The 20691-nt window shown below is 33.0% G+C and overlaps 1 protein-coding gene across 1 annotated transcript in view; it reads right to left on the bottom strand.

Annotated features, from left to right (window-relative positions):
• Cwc27 (CWC27 spliceosome associated cyclophilin) overlaps positions 1 to 20691 on the bottom strand; it is a 212955-nt gene that overhangs the window by 32810 nt on the left and 159454 nt on the right. The window contains exon 12 of the mRNA XM_026390852.2: positions 1095 to 1204. Coding sequence (XP_026246637.2) covers positions 1095 to 1204 — 110 coding nt within the window. The remainder of the gene's footprint in view (positions 1 to 1094; positions 1205 to 20691) is intronic.

Here is a 20691-nt window from a genome sequence, read left to right as displayed (position 1 = left end):
CCTAATTTCACTTGATGTGCCATTTCTTTTGAAAACTGCATAAAACTCAGTACTCTGTAATTAAAATTTCCTATACCAAACTTCTTGTCTAACTTTCCCTATGCTAAAAACTGATGCATGATCAGTTATACTATAAATGACACCTAATTACTGGTAATCTTTCTTTACCAGTAATTAGGTGTCATTTATAATATAGTTTCTGATTAGTTTAATTTAAACAAATAGGTTTGGGCTTTTTAATTTACTTTCATTTTGCCTATTTTAGTTATTATGCCTAAAATGGTATGTCCTTATATATATATATATATATATATGGCAACAACAAAATTAATTGATTTTGTTCTGCCCCCCTACCTTTTCCACATAAAGGGCTGCTGAAGAGATTTATTTTATCAAGTGCCAAATATTGCATGGTGTATGCAGCTGGCTCCCAAATTGTTGTGCTAGATCTTTCTCTTCTCATCTCTGATTTTAGATAATTTCCTAATATTGCCACCTAAAGATTCAGTAATTACTTGCAATAAACAGGGTTTATTACAGTGAAATCAACTTGTAGGTCAAATGCCTTACTTCTAGGTAGTTTACCATTTCAAATTGAGTTGGATAGCTAGCATGTGACATGCTGGGCTGGAAGAGATTCTTCCATCATTTGCAATTACCTCTTTTCCATTTCATAATATTCACTGAATTTCTGAAGGTATGTGTCTATGAAGTTCCTGTATTTGATATGGGAGTACCAGGTTAAAACTTCAAAGTGTCAGGCTTTTTCACTTAAATGTCTGAAAAGAACGCTAGAACTTGGATCCTGATATGAGTGGCCCAAGTCCTTTGCACCCTATCCTATATAAATACATCCTTTTAAAAGAGATCTTGCTTTTCTCAATATAATCAAAATAGGCTCAATTTAGCAACACTGGAAAACAATGTATGTATGGATTTTTTTATTTTTATTTTTTGCAGTTGTAGATGGACGGGATGCCTTTATTTTATATATATAGTGATAAGGATTGAACCCAGTGTCTCACAAATGCTAGGCAAGTGCTCTGCCACTGAGCTATATCCCCAGCCCCAGGATTTTGGTTTATTGAGGTTACCTGGTCTTCCCGGGAAGTTCCCTTTTTTGCCTGTTGCTTCCTCAAAGCTTCATACTTTTGCTTTTCTCTTCTATATTCTGCAACAGCACCATCTGGAATAGCTTCTTCCTCTAAAAAATAGTAGAAGAGAATTAGAATAAGTAAAACAAAAGCTCTGTGGATTTACACTAATGTATATGCTCATATCACTAAAAAGGAAATCTAAATTTGGGTTTGGTTTTTCTCCATTTAATTTCAAAACAAAAGTAATAACTTTCATCAGTTCCACAACCATTTCTTCCATTAGAAACTGACTGGTGTTAATTTATTAACCAGTTTTATGAAGATCTTTATTCTATCCCATACTAGTTTAATTTTTCTTTTCAGGCAAATTTAAGATCATAAAATCACCTATTTTCACTTTTAAAATAATTCACTTTACATTGTTTTCCTGCCTTATAAGACAGAACATTTAATATATTGGTTGATGTTACAATTACTTGTCAATTTCCTTCCCTAGTTACAATAACAATGACAAACTTCAACTTGATGGTACAATAGAAAATAAATAGATATATTTAACAAATCAGTCAGGATAGAGATCAGAAGCAGACAAAAATAATTTTCACCAAATTAGAATTTAGAAAATAAATATATGGGTTTGATCCTGTAATAATTCCATGTGAAGATTACTTAACATTTTATTTTCACATAAAAAATGTGGACAGTTTTGCCTAAAAAATATAAGTAACTAACACAATGGCTTATATGTATATATTATATATTAATGAATATTATGACTAAAAACAAAACTAATTAAAACAAAATAACATAAGCCTCAAAGAACCTATCACTTTTTGTCTTTGGAAAATAAACATGAATCAGATGTGATCAAGAAGACTGCTGTCAAATGGTGGTTATTAAGAATATAAGCAACAATAAGTGTTGGCAAGGATGTGGGGAAAAAGGCACACTCTTAACATTGTTGGTGGGATTGCAAATTGGTTTAACCAATCTGGAAAGCAGTATGGAGATTCCTTAGAACACTTGGAGTGGAACCACCATTTGACCCAGCTATCCCACTCCTAGGTTTATACCCAAAAGACTTAAAAACGGCATACTACAGTGATGCACTCACATCAATGTTCATAGCAGCACAATTCACAATAGCTAAATTGTGGACCCAACCTAGAAGTCCTTCAGTAGATGAATGAATAAATAAACTGTGGTATATATACACAATGGAATATTACTCAGCATTAAGAGAGAATAAAATCATGGCATTTGCAGGTAAATAGATGAAGTTGGGGAATATCGTGCTAAGTAGGCCAATCCTCAAAAACCAAAGGCTGAATGTTTTCTCCAATAAGTGGATGCTGATCCATAATGGGAATGGGAATGGGGAGCATGGAAGGGAAGGAGGAACTGTGGATAGGGCAAAGGGGAGGGAGGGGAGGGGAAAGGGAATGGGGGTAGGAAAGATGGTGGAATGAGATGGACATCATTACCCTAGGTACATGTATGAAGACACGAATGGTGTGACTCTACTGGGGACAACCAGAGAAATGAAAAATTGTGTTCCATTTGTATACTATGAACTGAAATGCATTCTGTCAAATTAGAACAAACAAACAAAAGAAGACTGTTGTCTTTCTACTGAAGCCTAAGTTATTTGCTGCACTGTTACTTAGTTTGAGGAACATTATACATGTGTAATATATTAAAATCTTATTCAGAGAATGAACTTATAAATTGTCTTTTTGTGGTTATTTAATATGGGTTTGATAGAACTTGAAAGGAATAATTTGTTTTATAAACAATTTTAATGTACTCTTTTAAAATACTGTTTGTCAAACTCTGCTTTCAAGACTAACAGCTGTAAATGCCAAAAACTGAGCAAATTAATGAACAAGGAGCTATTACAGAAATAATATCTGAGGCACATATGCTTAGAAACCACTGGCAAAGACAGGATGTTATAAATGTTGGTATATATAAAGTGATTCTTATAATAGGATTTAAAATTACTTTCATATTTCTCTTTTGAATTATATCTTCTTCGAATCCTATAATAGTTGGATTTGCATTGTCCTGAGATAAAGAACAAGCAACTTAACATCTTAGGATCCCCAAATGCAGCAGTTAATGCTCTGTTTTCCAGTCTGACCTCTCACAACTCTTCTTGCCACATCCACCTTGAAATCACTTGGTTTTTCACTCGGTTTCCTAAATATTATTCTTTAAATTCATCCTGCTCTCTTGAGCCTGAGGCTTTGCACCTGCTGTTTCTTCTTCCAGGAATACTAAAAACATTACATTTCTACATTTTCCAATTAATTTTCCTTACTTAATTCCTACCTATTCTTTAGATGTCAGCTTCGTTGCCACTTCATTCAGGTAGACTTTTTGATTCCAGTCGTAAAGTTAGGTTTGGATGTTGCTCCTTTGAGCTACCACAGTACCCTTTACCATTTATCACACTTAATGGTAATTTCCTGTTTATTCTTCTTTAATCCTCAATGGACATTAAACTCTTTGAGGAAAAGTCACATTTCCCTGGCACTGAGGGTAGTGCTTGGCAAGTGCTGGAAGCTCAATAAATAGTCAAACAAATGAAGTGGAGAAAAGTGGAGAAAGGGAAAATTAGCAGGTAGTAGGCTGATTCCCCTAACCCTCCAGTTTCACAGTTACAGCAATATTTGCCATGCACTTGGAATCTCCTGCTTCCTCACACTTAGGGAGCCAATGATATTTCTTTTTTTTTTGTCATTATCACAGGAATCTCATAAAATCCTAAGGTAAATTCTGATAAGTATCCTTAGAACTGTCTAATGTTTTAATAGTTAAAACAAATGCAAAAAAGAAAGGACAAGTTCTTTATTTAAGCAGAATTTCAGCTACAAATGATTGAAAACCTTTATTTTTGGTGACAATCTTAAAATAAATGGAAAGGCTGATGGGGAGGAATTCAGCTACTTCATGTCAGAGGTAAGTCAATCTCACAACCTTCAAAACAGATACAGTGATCTCATTTTAATGTACTTAACGTGAACTCCTTTAAATGTGGTCCCCTTTAGCCAGGACCACTTAATTTCACTTTTTAGGACTGTGTAGGAAAAAGAGAAAGAAAGTAAGGAAGAAAGGAAGAAAGAAAAAAACTGTGCCAGCAAGAAGCCTTAAGAATCAATTTCAAAAAATCAAGGATAGGTAAATTTAGATATATAATACAGTAAAGAAAATCTATAGGTATGCTATTTATAATATTAGGAAGTCTTTTAATAACAGAAAAAAGTAGTCATCTCATCTTGGAAACTGGTAATGATAAAAATTTTCTTCATAAGACTTTCTGTTATTATTTTAAGAAAACAAATTCACAATCTAAATATATATGTACATGCAAAGGGATTTGCCTGGCAGGATAAATGACAAGGTATTTTTTAAAATTGTTATTGCTGTCATTATATAGTATTTTTTATTTGTTGTTTTTAGATACACATGAGAGCATTAATCTCCAGGATATAAAGAAACTAAAAAATCTTTATACCCAAAAAACAACCCAATCAATAAATGGGCAAAGGAACTGAACAGACACTTCACAGAAGAAATACAAATGGTCAAAAAATATATGAAAAAATGTTCAACATCTCTAGCAGGTAGAGAAATGCAAATTAAAGGTATACTGATATTTCATCTCACTCTAGTCAGAATGGCAATTATCAAGAACACAAGTAACAATAAATGTTGGTGAGGATATGGTGAAAAAATTTTAAAGTAGCTATATTGAAGTATACTTTATATATAGTAAAATTCATTTTTGGTATACAATTTAATTAATTTGTTGTTGTATAGAGTTTATAACTTCCATTGTAATCAAGATAACACAGCTTCACAGCTCTATAAAGTACCTCTTAGTTAATTTTCCTCTTCTGGCACCAGGCTTCAGTGATTTGCTTTCTGTTACCATAGTTTTGCCATAACCAGAAACTCATATAACTGCAATTAAACCACATGCAGTCTTTTTAAGTCTGACTTTTTTCACTAAGCAAATATTCTTGAGATTCAACTATGTTTTGGGGCTTTCCTTTACATAACTGAATAGAAGTTCATAGCATGGATATACTCTAATTTGTTTATTCTTTTTTTAAAATTTATTTTTTAGTTGTAGTTGGACACAATAAGTTAATTTTATTTATTTATTTTTATGTGGTGCTGAGGATTGAATCCAGGGGCTTGCAGGTGCTAGGTGCACTGCTGAGCCACAACTTCAGCCCTTGTTTATTCTTATGCCAGTTGGTAGACATTTGAATTGCTTCCAGTTTTTGTCTAGTATAATGAATACTTTGATGAACATTCACAACTCTGTTTGTGGACATATATTTTCATTTCTCTTGGGTAAAAACCTAGCAAATACCAGGTCATTTGATAAGAATATGTTTGATTTTATATGATATTGTCATATTGTTTTTTTAATACCTTTATTTTTAAATAAATTTTTACGTGGTGCTGAGGATTGAACCCAGTGCCTCACACATGCTAGGTAAATACTCTACTACTGAGCCACAACTGCAGTCCTGTCATACTGTTTTTAAAACAGGCTGTACTATTTGGGCTGCCAGCCAAAATCAGCAATGTAGGAGAATTCTAGATGCTCTACATCCTCAACTCTATCTGGTATTATCATTAAACTTTAGCCATTCTAGGTGGTGTATCTTGTTATGTTTCTGACTCTCATTTTTCTGATGACAACTGATATTAAACCTTTTTATGGGTTTTACTGGGCATTCATATATCTTCTTTTGAACTTTTTGTTCAAATCTTCTGTCCATTAATTTTTTTTTGTCTTATTAATGTATTCTAAGAGTTTTAAAAATAGATTCTAGGTATAAGCCCCTGTCAGGAATATGTTCTGAAACGGTATCTCTCAGTGTGTGGTTTACCTTTTCATTTTCTTTGGTGTGTCTTTTGAAGAGCAGAAGTTACATTTTGATGAATAGTATTTTATCAACTTTTTATTTTATACATTATATTTTCTGTGTGTTCTCTAAGAAATCTGCTTCTCCCAATGTCACAAAAGATTTTTCCAAGAATTTTTCCTAAAAGAATAAAATTAATTTAGCTCTTTAAAAAGACATATGATTTATTTTGAGTTAATTTTTGTATATACAGATAAATGGTTCCAGCATTATTTGTTTAGAAAAAGGCTTTTTTCCATGGAACTACCTTGGCACTTTTCTTGAAAATCAATTGGTCATATATGTGTGTCTTTTTGGACACTGTCCTCTGTTCTATTAGTCTATGCTTCTCCTTTTGCCAGTAGTATACTACCTTGATTACTGTAGGTTTATAGTAAGTTTTGACATCAACTAGTGTAAAGCATCTAACTTTGTCTTCTTTTAATACTATTTTATTGAGTTTGATTCCTCTGCCTTTTCATACAAATTTCAGAATCAGCTTGGCAATTACTTCAAAAGATATCTGCTATGATTTAGATAGCAGCTGCACTGAATGAATAAATTAATTTGGAGAGAATTACAATCTTAACAATATGGAATTTAATAAATTTTACTGACTTGATTCCAGCCATCATATAGAGTGGTGGTGCTAGTTGTGAGGTACAAATGGGAAGTAGTTATTTGTTTTAACTTTTGTAACTATCCCAGGATCAATAGATCAAAGACAGGAATGTTTTGAAACAATTACAGGTAGTTGCAGAATAATTTATATTCCTTCTAGAAAAAATAATTGCATGGCAAAAAGAAACAAACAGTTTTTATGGAATGAAAAACATAGTTGTACCTCTTTTCCATAAAACATCACTAGAATATAGAAAAAGGTATATGCAATGCAATTAATTCTCATGTGAACATTCACTGATGAACACATCAGTGAACAACTCCCAGCCAACATGGATTAATTGGTAAAAAGTATTCATAAAACAACAACAATGAATACAGTTTTTATTATGGAAAGTTTCCAACACAAATAAAGATAAAACAGTATAATGACCATTTGTACTTCTTCTTTTGAAAAGTATCTATTTAATTCATTTGCCAATTTATTAATTGGGTTATTTGATTTTTTGGCGTTAAGTTTTTTGAGTTCTTTATATATTCTAGATATAATCCTCTGTCAAAAGAGTAGCTAGGGGCTGGGATTGTGGCTTAGTGATCGAGTGCTCACCTAGCATGCATAAGGCACTGGTTTCAATCCTTAGCACCACATAAAAAATAAAATATATTGTGTCCACCTAAAAAATAAATATTAAAAAAAGAGGTTTTGGCTAGCAGATTTTCTCCCATATTATAGGTTCTTTCTTCATATTCCTAATTGTTTCCTTTGCTGCATGGAAGCTTTTTAATTTGATATCATCTCATTTAATAACCCTTGCTATTATTTCCTGAGCTTTAGAGGTTTGATTGAGAAAGTCATTGTCTGTGCTGGAGTGTTGATCCTATGTTTTCTTCTAGAAGTAGCATGGTTTCTGATCTAATTCCTAGGTCTTGATCCATTTTGAGTTGATTTTTGTTCAGGGTGAGAGAATAAGGGTCTAGTTCATTCTTCTACACATAAATAATTGGTTTTCCCAGTACCACTAGTTTACAAGGCTGTCTTTTCTCCAATGTGTTTTTGGCACCTTTGTCAAGGATCAGATGACTGCATCTGTATGGGTTCTTTGTCTTCTATCCTGTATCACTTGTCTATGTGTCTGCTTTTCTGCCATGCAGCTCTTTTTACTATAGCTGTGTAATATAATTTGAAGTCAGGTATTGTGATGTCTCCAGCATTGTTTTTTTTTTTTTTTTGGCGGGGGGTTGGATCTTAGAATTGCTTTGGCTATTCTGGGCCTTTTATTCTTTCAAATGAATTTTTGGACTGCTTTTTCTAGTTCTGTGAAGAATGAAATGTATGAAAAAAAATTCAACATTAGCAATTAAGGAAATGCAAATCAAAACTACACTAAGATTTCACCTTACACCAGTTATCAAGAATACAAATAATAATAAATGCTGGAGAGGATGTAGAGAAAAAGGAACATTTTACACTGTTAGTGAGACTGTAAATTAGTACAACCATTATGGAGATCAAATGAAGTGCTTCAAAAGACTAGGCATGGAAGTACCATTTGACCCAGCTATATCACTCTTTGGTATTATCCTAAAGAATTAAAGTCATCATGCTACATTGATACATATATTCGTGTTTATAGCAGCACAATCCAAAATAGTCAAACTATGGAACCATCCTTAGGTGTCCATTAATGACGAATGTATGAAGAAAATATGGTATATATACACTATGGAGTTTTATTTAGCCGTAAAGAAAAATGAAATTATGTCATTTGCAGGAAAATGAATAGAACTAGAGAGCAGTATGTTAAGCAAAATAAGTCAAACTCAAAAGGTCCAGGGTTGTTTGTTTTATCTCATGTGGAAGCTAGAAGAAAAAAGAAAATGAAGGTGGTGGCTGGTGGGGATCTCATAAAAATCAAAGGGGGATTAGTAGAGGAAAGGGACCAGGGAATGAGAGATGGGGAGGGAGAGGAGAAGTGTTGGGGAATGATATTGGCTAAATAATATTGTTAAATTGTGTGCCTATATGAATATGTAACAACAAATCCCATCATTATACAACCATAATGCACCAATAAAAATGAGGAAAGGAAAAAAAATAGTACAATAACCTCTTTTACACTTCACCTACTGCCAATAGTTATAATCTGTGAGCAATCTTATTTAACTCTGAAGGTATTCTTAAGGCAGTAAAACTAGCACAGGAACTAAGAACTCATACTTTTTCTCTGGTGGTTACAAAAAGCCTATTACAGAAGGGGTCAATGAGCAGGGTATGATTAGAACAGTCCTTGGAGTGAGACTAATCTGAATTCTGGTTCCAGAATTTATTATATGTGTGACATAGGTATGTGTGACATAGGTATAATTTGTATCATCTTTCTGTGTTTCTGTTTCTTTAGCTATAAAATGAGGATAATGATATCTACTTAACTTATTGTGAAGAATAAGTGAAATGTCAGACACACTGGTGAACACTTAACAAGCTATTCTTATTACTATCCCATTCAGATAAAAAATGTCATGGTATCAAAATATACTCACATATACTGCATATTTATATGCTAATACTATATATATTTTTCTTTGTTATGATTGACTTTGATAACTTTCAAGAGATATTGCACACTTTTGCTTAAGTTGAACCTATCTTGATCTTCTACATTTCAAATATACTCCTTTTATATTATGGAACTTTTTTATTTTGATGAAAGGAAAAGGGAAAACTTTTTTTATTCATTTTTGGCCAAACTATGAAGCAACTTACAGTCAAAAAAATAATGTTAAGGATTCCTCAGTAGTGATGCTCTTATAATGGAATAACAGCCAGCATCTCATTGGGGTTCTTCTTCCTGCCCAGGAGGATATAAGCCACCCTAAGACTTAAAGTCTCAAATAATTAGTGAATAACAAGACACAAATGGACAGAAATATGTTTACAAAAGCAAAGCCCCTGGTAGATCTAGTCCACATGAGTGCTGGAATTAGAGAAAGAAAAGATGACTCTGGTGGTTTATTTAAGGGGGGTACATCAAAATCAAGGATAAGGTTTCAAGGGCAGAGTCTTGCTTTGTGATGTCTAGTAGACAGTAGGTTGATTGGCATCTTCTCAGGTCATACCTATCTCAGGTGCTGTGTGGGATCTTTGGCAGAGCTTGAGGGGGAAATTCACCTGCAATCAGGCGGTCAATCCCTGTGGGGGTGCCAAGGGAGGTTCCCAATGCCAGATATATCCCCTCATTATGCAAGGATGCACAACATTGTACACACACAGCCCACGGATGGTTCATTTTTTAAATTTTACTTTTCCCTTGCATTCTTTGCATTTTAACTTAAATGGAAAAGTTAATTAAGACAATTTGAATGAATTGATTTTCTCAATATTCATGAACCACATTTCTTTTGATTTTTTTCTAGATATGATATGAAAACACAGTATGTAGTACCAGTACACCTGAATATATCTGCTGATATAGCTAAACATTGTCTTCATTCTTAAATGTAGTCATAACTATCTTAATAAATGTGTTGTATAAGGCCATTATAAATTTTAGGATTGTATGAAACAAATACTAAAATTTAGAAGTAAATTTTAAAATGATAAAGAGATTATTTGCATTCTGAGTGATGAATGAAATGGATTTTACTTTGAAAAATGTTAAGTAAATAGTTGGTAAAAACTGTAGGGCTTTTCATCATTATTTAAATGATCCCAGATCAAATAACTACTTTCTCTTTTCACAGGGCTGAAAACTGTTTCCAATACTTCTTGTATCTACCACATCTTTAACTATATCCAGTCTTAGCAATATTCCAGTTGAGCAATTTTCAACAGATGGAGGGAGAACTGTACAGAATTCTAGAATGCTATCTATGCCTCAATTCCTAAACCAACTGTCATCTGATAAGGTCTTGGACTGTAATCTTATCCTGACTGCAGCTTTTGGCTTCCTAAGGGGGAAAGTGTGTAAAAACTAGACTTTCAGCTTTCTGGTCACAAGTGAGACCATTTTGACTTCAATACAACTACTGGATTTTGTAATGAAAGTTAAGAATTCAAATTCTTGATGCCTCAGGGTTGAATGGGTAAATCATAGGCTATACCCTATCATTACATAGCTGTAAATGCTCTGCTATTCCTCCTAGTAAAGAATGCTTTAAAAAGAGTCACAGATTCTTTAGTTGCTTAGGACTTAGGCTTTTTAACTCAACTATCTTTGGGTTTGACTTCTTGGATACATTCTGAAACTTTGAATTTGATCGTGGATATTAATCATTTAATTTCAATTTGATTTCTTTTTAAAGATATACTCAAAAGAGGTGTGAAAAAGTTCCACTGACTACCAATTATAGGTGGACTAATAAAAGTTGAGAGGAACAGTTGAATTATGCAAATCTGACTCTAGGGAAGAACAGATGGTTGGGCAACTGAGATTGTTTTAAGGGTGTTCTCATTAATCAGTCTATTTCCATAATACACAATCTTAGCAGTGAAACATGTAGCACTTTGGCCTATGTTGATTTAACCTTGTGATAATTTCTTGCAAAAAGTTATAAAATAAAAACCAATGTTCTTTAAAGTAAAGATAAAGGGTAACTTGATGCTATATTTTGTCTGCCTGCCTACATGAAGGATTACTTAATTTGATGCAACTCCAAATAATTAAGATGCCATATACTACTCAATTATTCTCGTTAGATAAAATAAAAAGGACCGATCCTATCACATCGAAATGGTATTCCATTCTAAGATTTTAAAAGACTTTCTAAAGTTAATACTAATTTAAATATCCCAACTAATAGAATCCTTAAAATCTTTAATTCTTCAGCCAGAATGGGAATGTAAGTCAGTGGTAGAGTGCTTGCTTAGCACATACAAGGTCCTGAGTTCTGTCTCCAGCACTAAAAATAGAGGAAGAGGAAGAAGAGAAGAGGAAGAAGAAGAAGAGAAAAAAAAAAGCCAAAAACTTTAATTCTCACAAAAGCAATTTCCCTATCCAAATTAATATTCACAACTGCTTCATAGTAAGGACTTACTCTCAGACTTACCAGTTTGGTAATGAATTTAAGGAAAAGAAAAATGTCAAGATTTGGTTAACAGTGTTCACAAAAATTCCAGGTGGAAAAGACTAATTTGGTAATTTATCCTAGCCATTTGCCAAATGCCATTGAAAATGAAAGTCAGCTTTGCATCAAGAATTAGGAATAAAATTTGGCTCAGGAAGACTGATTTATTGCAATAAATTGAGTTCAGAAAACTGACCTCTAAGTTTTCATAATGTAGATGTGTTAGAGTTACCAAAATGGAAAACATATCAGGTAAATAAAGAAACTCAATCAAATTCAAGGTATGTCAGTTTTTTTCCCTAGAAAGTCATAAATCTAAACCATTAAGATCAGACAAGCCTAGGCATACCTCTGGGTATGCTCATTAGCTGCTCTAGTTCTTTGGTTTGTGAAACGTTTTTAATCACCTGATTTAAGGATGTCTTTTCTTCCTTTTGCTTTTCTTGCCCCAAATGAACAGTTAACAGCTTGAGAATAGCTGTGAAGTCTCCTAGTCTTTCACTATACAAATCTGTCATACTAGGATTAAACCTGCTAAGGCTCCATCTGGACTGCATGGAAACTGTAACCCAAAACATTTTTTATAATACATAAAGCTGAATGCAGTGATACCTGCTACACAAACCCATCTATATAAAGAAGCTGACAACTCTTCTATTTCCTGACTGGGTATAGCACATTAGTATAAAGTGTAATCAACTATGAATAATCATAAGACATTCATTTTTTTATGTTTTCAATTCTCATCAATATACTCTGAGTAATTTCCTTAGCTCTATATTTTAGTTCACTAAGTCTCTGTTTAGTTGTATCTACTCAGCTTTCATTTATTTATTTTTTAAATTTTTAAATTTTGAGATGCGGTCTTACTAATTGTTTAGGCCTCACTAAGTTGCTGGGGCTGGCTTTGAACTTGTGATCCTTCTGCCTCAGCCTCCCCAGTTGCTGGGATTACAGACGTGTGCCACCATGCTTGGCTCTACTCAGCTTTTAAATCATAAACTAAGTCATTGATTATAGTAACAATTTTTATTTATAGAAATTCTACTTGGGCTGGAGATATGACTCAAGTGGTAGCACGCTTGCCTGCATGCGTGCAGCGCTGGGTTAGATCCTCAGCACCACATACAAATAAAGATGTTGTGTCCGCCAAAACCTAAAAAATAAATATTAAAAAAATTCTCTTTTTTTTTTTTTAAAAAAAGAAATTCTATTTGGCTCTTTTTCAGATTCATCCACTCTTCATAGCTTTAGTCTTTTATTATGATTTTTATTCTTTTAGAATCTCTTCAATTATATAAAACACACATTACGTTGCACCTTTCCAATTGTTTTTGAGATATGTTAATGTCCACTCTCTTCCTAGAGTGATAATTCCTCTAAATGTTTTCTAATTTTTTTACTGTGACCTTACTTTCAGTTAGGGCAGCATCTTTATCACACTCAACAGGAATTCTTGGCATCCAATATTGTGTAAAGGTTCATTGAAAGGTTTTGTATTTCTTTCTGCTAGACAATCAAGGGATTTCATTGGCCCAGGGCCATTTGTTTGTCTGTATTAATTTCTTGATTTAGGATTCTTATACCTTACACATAGTGTACATTCAGACTTTCCTCTCTAACCCAAGGATACATCTTCTATCCAAATGTGAGTTAAGACTCCAGCTCTTTCCTCTTAGAGCCTACATCTAGGTCCAATATCCTCTTAGATAAATGTAGTCAGCTTGATTTATTTAAAAACATTTTTTAAGTTGTAGATGGACATAATACATTTATTTCTTTTTATGTGGTGCTGAGGATTGAGCCCAGTGCTTCAGTATGCTAGGCAAGTGCTCTATCACTAAGCTTTAGCCCAAGCCCTGCAGCTTTATTTCTTAATGTTCTGGTTATGTCTTCCCTTTGTTTCTGGTACCTAGAAATTTCTACCCCCCCCCCATTGGCAAAAAATTTAAATTGGGCTAGACCATATTTTAGCCAGCATTTCCATATATATTTAAAAGAAACTTCAGTATTAGCTCAGTCTATGTTGCCAGAACAGAAAGTAGCACATTAATTTCTTATATGCTACTTTCTGATTAAGCAAAAATTGAATAAGCAATTAATCTGAGGTTAATTTTAGTGATGTAACCCTGGCTAATTAAATGCATAGGAAGTTAAAAAAATTAATTTCTCTATATAGAGAGTGCTCTACTAATCAAGATGTAATATAATGATTGAATGAATAGGAATAAAATTTGGCTCAGGAAGACTGATTCAGTGCAATAAATTGAGTTCAGAAAACTGACCTCTAAGTTTTCATAATGTAGATGTGTTAGAGTTACCAAAATGGAAAACATGTAGGGTAAATAAAGAGAGTACTCTCTATATAGAGTACTCTACTAATAAAGATGTAATATAATGATTGCTTATCATTAACTGAAATGTCCATGAAACACGCTAAATAAGTAGGATAAAAACAAACATTTACAAGGACTTATTATTTGCTTGGCACTATTCTAAGGTGTTTTGATTATCTTTGGAAAAAGTATCCATCATTCTATTTTACAAATGAAGAAAGAGGATAGGTTTGCACTTGGGATATGGTAAAGCTGGGAAGTGAGCCCAGGTCTGTGTTACACTAAAGTCCACTCTGTCCTATTGTTTTCATTTAAAACTTAAATTCAGAAAATAAAACTCTCAAAGTATCCTCTATGAGCTTGGTACTTTGAGAGATGAAAGACATGTAAAACATATATGATACATGTTGTTCATTCCAGAAAGTAATTTAAAGGGCAAAATGAACCTAACTTGTGAAAATAGTTAAGAAATCAAGCCATTGAATATAGTGTGTAAGTATCAAATTTTAGATTCATGGGTGTAATACCAGGATCCTAGAGAACTGAAAGATTATAGATGTTATGATATTAGAATAACACTTTTAAAATGTGTTAGCCTTTGTGAGATAAAATTTGGTAATGTACATAAAACTACTTGGGGAAGAGAATATCACTAGAACCATCAGTTTCCTACTAGGGCAAGCAGAGCTAGATGGTACTTTGAGTATCTTCTAATTTAACTTTTCAGCTTATAGATGAAGTAGCTAAGTTCTTGATAACTGTAGTTACTTAACTAGTGTTCCATAAATGTTAGCAGCAGAGTCTGAGTTAAAACTTACTGAATTTTAACACCTACTAGAGAGAACAAACTGTAGTAAGACTGCAAATTAAGTACACACTAAACTTTTGTTCCTGAATGTTATAGTGTCCCTAACCCTCTTCCTAGGAGCTAGTCAGAAACTGAATACTTGCTCCACTTGAATCTTTTCATTGGCTACCTAGCTAATCATTCACATATATCCATTCACAAATCTCATTTCATCTATAAAATGAGCATTATATTCACATTTTTTATTGTCTCTTTTATTGAGCTTGAGGTTATCAGTTCCAAGTAACGCAAATTTATTCATTTAAAAAATAAAAGAGAAGTGAATTGAGTGGCTATTATATCCCCAAAACTGTTAATAAGGTTGCTTATGAATAATTTTAAATAGCTTCATTAATTCAAGGATTTTTTTCGCAAAATTCCCATAATAAGAGAATACTTTTACATAAATAAATGTTATGTGGTAATAACTGTAAACTTCATTTAAATAACAAAAGTGATAGACTTTAACAGATATAGAAAACTATTAATGCTACAGATGTCTAGCTATATCTTATTATCATTCTGAATAAAGTGTTTTTTTCAAAAATTTTAATGTCAGATCTTAATTAGTTTTAGGAAACGTTCCAGACGTAAAAAGAGCTAATAAGATAGCTAACATTTTAAGTACTTGCTATGAGCCAGACACTAGTAGGTGAATTACTTGTTTAATCCTCAAAATCAGTAACTCTCTGAGAAAGACATGTTATTAACCCCATTTTGCCAATGAAGAAACTAGGGTAGTAACAAGAGATTAAATAATTCATCTCAGGGATTATAAACCTGGAAATACAAACCCATGATGTTTAGATCTAAAATATGAACTCTAGCTTAGTTATTTCTTTTTTATGCTTGAGAAAAAAGAAGACTTGGAAGATCATTTCAATTGGACATAAAAAGGAATCAGATAACATATCCATGTCTTGATGAAATAAAAGCCTATATAAAAAGGATCCTTTATTTCCCCTAGATCAGAATATATGGTTCAACGGATAACGAAAAAATAAGAGAAGAGCAGCCTGCCAAACAGTGGGTTAATTTAAGCAGTTTCCATGCAGGAAGGATGCCTTATGGCTTTGTCTTGATTCTCCCAAATGAATCATACTTTTCCCTCATTTGAACCTTTAAAGCATGTCATAGCTCCTAAGCACACTGTATCATAATTGCTTCTATCTATATTGCCCCCAAGGCCGCAAGCTCACCCAGGCTGAATCCTCACACATATTATAAACTCAATGAATAGTAGTTAAATAGAAAAACAAACAAACTGATCATTTTTAGGTCTTGAATTACAACAGTGTCTAAAGTGACTTTATTGCTGGATGACATATGTCCCTTTGGAGCCTGCAGGGTCTTATGGCCTTTAGAATACAAATACTATTTCAATAGATAGATGCCTAATTACATCGAGTTTTAAGAATTAGAATTTTCTGACTTTTGTTAAAGAGAAGTGAAAGGAGTTAGTGAACTTTATTTTAAGGCAGTAGCCCCTGATTAAAGCCCCTGGACACTGATTTTTCTGGCTGAATTCCTGTATGAGTTGCAGTCATTCACTGGGGTAGATGTTCTACCATCTCCTTCACCATCTTCCTTGAGGAGCTACTGCGGATGAATGATATATCCTTCTCCAAGTCAGAATGCCTTTTCACTATTAAAAAATCCACTACAGAGGTAACTTTAATAAAAATAGTCTAAGTGATATTAAAATGATAACTTACATAAAATATATTCATTACTATATTTTTTAAATAATTAGGACCCATAATATTTACTTATTTTGTTTCAAAGATACTTGTTCAGATGATATCTTCAAAAAGTGAGTAAGAAGACAACCATTCTCTTCATCCAATGAAACTGCCAAAATGAAAACTTACTTAAAATAAATAAATTATTTAATGGGGGGAAGTTGTCTCTCTGTATATATGCACTTACAAAAACGAGGCAAAATAATGCCAAAAGTTTAATTTTCCTGTACTGTGGGCTACAATAAGAAACCTACCATTTATTCATTCTATTCAATCAATTTTCATTTTCAGCATACTTTCATACCACAAATGGAACAATACTGGCTCCATCTGGTGGTCAGTAAGTCTCTATAGTTTCACAAAAATTAGTCACAAGTTGTTAATTTAAGAGCTACCTGAAATATACTTAAACAATGAAGTATGCCTCAACATGAACACTGATTAAGTGCAATTCAGTCTAATGTAGATGGAAGTGTTAATTTTTTCTCCAATAGTTTACCCTAGATTCATTGCTTCATATTATTTTGGGGCTTAAAATAATTATAAAATAATAAAAAATGTTTTTCCTCTATAGTTTTCTATTACTTAATTTGAGAAATGTATAGGTACAAGTTGTTTCAGAGAATTAGTAATATGGTTAAAATTTACCCAGATTTTTAGACTGAATTATATTTTGGAATACAAACTATACAAATAGCCACTAATTTTCAGCTGTATTTTCCCTGAGATGCTTCCAGAAAAGTAGGTTGTAGCTTATATCTAGAAATATTACACATTTACAGATGCTTAATCTTGATTTTTAAACTCAATAAAAGGAGTATGTCCAAAATCACAATATAAAATGTTAGTGTCAGAAGTTCTTAGGCACCAACAATCTGCTCATTTTGCTTAGTTTACAGATGAACAAAACAGGTTCAGAGAAATTAAATGATTGTGCTAAACTGGAAATAACAGAAGCCAGATTTCTTGACAAGCTGATATTGTTTCCTTTCTATATATATGATCATGTGCACTTCTTCTTTGCAGTAATACTCACTGCAGATATATTTCATCATAATCTAATAGCCATTTGGGAACTGTACACTGTGAAAATTTATGAAATGAAATATACCCTTAATTATAATTTTAATTCTCCAATAAAGATTTCTTATAATTTTTGTTATTTTCCTTTAAGATTTAAGAAATTTTAAAAAAATTTGTTTTAAAGTTCTACTCCTATCCAAATACAAAATTTTATCTCATCTTTTTAGATATTATCCGGAGCTTATAATTCAAATAGCAGTCATATTGGTAATAATTTATAGTCAAAATAGCACATAATTTAAGCTACTATAAAACATACTAAAATAAATTAAAAAAAAAAGCCAAATTCTGAACAAAACAAATTGGTTTGAATTGGCCTTAGATGTCACATCTTTTACTAAAACAAGTAGTGCATTTACTCTATAAATTGAGAGATTTTTGAACTCTCTAATAAGTAGCTTTTTACCAGGTATTTCTCCCTTTTTCTTAATAATGATTCCAAGAAACAACTGTAATATACAAATGATTATGAAGATTTTTGAGAATTATTGAGGGACATGAATGTCTTTTCTTCTGGGGTCTCTGGCTTTCTACCTATCAGCTGTAGTCTGCTGCTTCTGTTCACACTCACCTCCTAGTCTCTCATGAGAACCTCTAGACTAGCACAGAGGCTGATTGATGTTGCCCTCAGGTCCCTCAACAGAACATACTTTGTACTTCTCCAGATGGTGTGACCCACAATTCTTGTAAGTTTGATGACCATTTTGACAACATCCCCATGTTGCCCTGTCATTCTGGATATGGAAACTACAAATTATGTATGCTGTGCTGTAGTAACAAGGAAAAAAAAAAACCTAAAATTCTTCAAGATGAAAAGATTTCATGAAGCTAATCAGGGATGATTATACCAGCAAATTAAATATCAAAGAATATCTGTGTTTCTAACACTACTTAAAGGAGGGTTCTACTATTTTTTAAATAAACTCCTGAGATAATTTTACCTAAGAGTTATAAGAGTTTACAAACCAGTTCAAAATAGTCCTCACAATAACTTGTGTATGTGGGTATGGCATTTTTCTTTATTTTTTCGACATGATTGCAGAAACTGAGCAATAAATATATTGGCTTCTAAAATGTAAATATGACCACTACTACCCGCATTATGAACACATTTTAGGACCTGGCATATCTGATATAAAATACTAAGAGCTCTATGCATGCTTTTCACTTCACTTAATTCTGTAACAACAGAAGAGGTATTCTTAGCCCTATTTTATGCTTGAGGAAACAGAGATTCAGAGAGGTTAAGTCTCTTGCCTCAGGTTGTATGGCTAGTAAATGACAGAGCAAGGACTTGAAATGTGGGCTGATAGACTTCAAAGCCCACATTGCTTCTACTCTATTACACACACAGTTATGGTTAGGGGGTTGGTGATATTATGCATGGGAATGAGGGAATCAATGACAGATCCCCATGTCAGAAGTTTGTATATTGGATAAGGAACAAGACATACATCGTTAACTGTGTGGTGGAACAGAAGACATGAGAGAAATCCTGATCAAGTATTCAGGAAATTCATATAGAGGAGCAAGAGAGAAAGTTTGATGGAGGAATTGGCAGTGTAAATTGGACCTTGAAATAGAAATGAAGACAGTCATAGCACATAGAAGAGACATCGTAACCAAGGCATGAAGGCAACACAGTAGTGCAAGAGGCACAAAAGGAAAAGAAAAAGCTGTTCTCTGAAAATTAATAATGAGCGAATAAGATGGGGAATTAGAAAAATAAGACAAAAGTTTCATTGTAAAAGTTCCTGAGTATCAGATTAAAGAACTGAAACTTTGTTTTAGTAAGCAATTAGAGAGCCACATTTTTTCTTTCTGGTCTGTACTGCAAAGAAATCATTCATAAATGTTTGTGAGCCTTTTATAAAACTAAATGAAATGTGTTATACCACTCTAGACTGTAATGTTGCTTGAATTTTTTAAATGAGTTATTTAAAAATTTTTTTTTGGTACTAGCTTAAATTAGTTGACAAAGTGAGGATGAAGTTCCAAGTTTTTAGATGCCCACACTTAAATCAATGAACAATGCATTCTCAATAGGAGAGAGAGAGAGAGAGAGAGAGAGAGAGAGGAGAGGAGAGGAGAGGAGAGGAGAGGAGAGGAGAGGAGAGGAGAGGAGAGGAGAGAGAGGAGAGAGAGAGAGACTGGCTCCCCAAAACTTGGGATTTTTCCCTAATAATTTTAGGAAGGAACTTTGGAAAATATCCTAGTAGTTATTTTTCCATACCTATAAGAATATTCCAATTTAAATGGGAAAATATGTACAATGATTTTAAATAACCATGTCTAGTTGTTTCTGGCCCTCTTTCACTGTCTCAAAATGTTTACCTGCCTAGACCATATTCCCTAATAAGGTACACAGATTCTAGTTCAGATTTCAGCCTTTTTTTACCAACCCCATCTTTAATGACAGCTCTAACAAATTCAATTTTGACATGCAGTGAAGGTAGGAAAAAGGTCACCAAACTATGCTTCATTTGTATCCAAATGGGCTTCTGGAACCTAGGATTGCAGGGTGAATTGGATGGGGGTCACTCTGCTCAATTTTAGTGGTAATCCTGTGAATTGTAAGCTCACACTCAGTCTGCTGATTCTGGCAACAAGCTAACAGGTCATGTTGCTTGTGGGTCATTTTATTTTTTAAGGAAACAATGTTTTGCAATTTTACAGTAGAAAGAATATTGGACAGAAGTTCTGACTCCTCCTCAAATGGTTAGGGTAGGTACTAAAGATCTTTAATGCTTTGGTTTCTTCATTTGCAAAATGGAAACTATAATACTTGTTCAATCCACTTCTCAGGACTATTATAGAACTAAATGTAATGAAGCATGTGACAGGACTTTCTAAAACGTTCATGTTATATAAATATGAAATATTATTATTTGGCAGTGAATACTAGACACTGTATTTTAAGTGATTTTATAGTTATGACTCCTTTCAAATAATTAAATCTCATTTGAGGATGAA

This window comes from Urocitellus parryii, chromosome 1, assembly GCF_045843805.1.
Source record: "Urocitellus parryii isolate mUroPar1 chromosome 1, mUroPar1.hap1, whole genome shotgun sequence".
NCBI classification, from domain to species: domain Eukaryota; kingdom Metazoa; phylum Chordata; class Mammalia; order Rodentia; family Sciuridae; genus Urocitellus; species Urocitellus parryii.
Note: the sequence above shows the minus strand (reverse complement) of the source record. Positions and strands in the feature narration are given on the sequence as shown.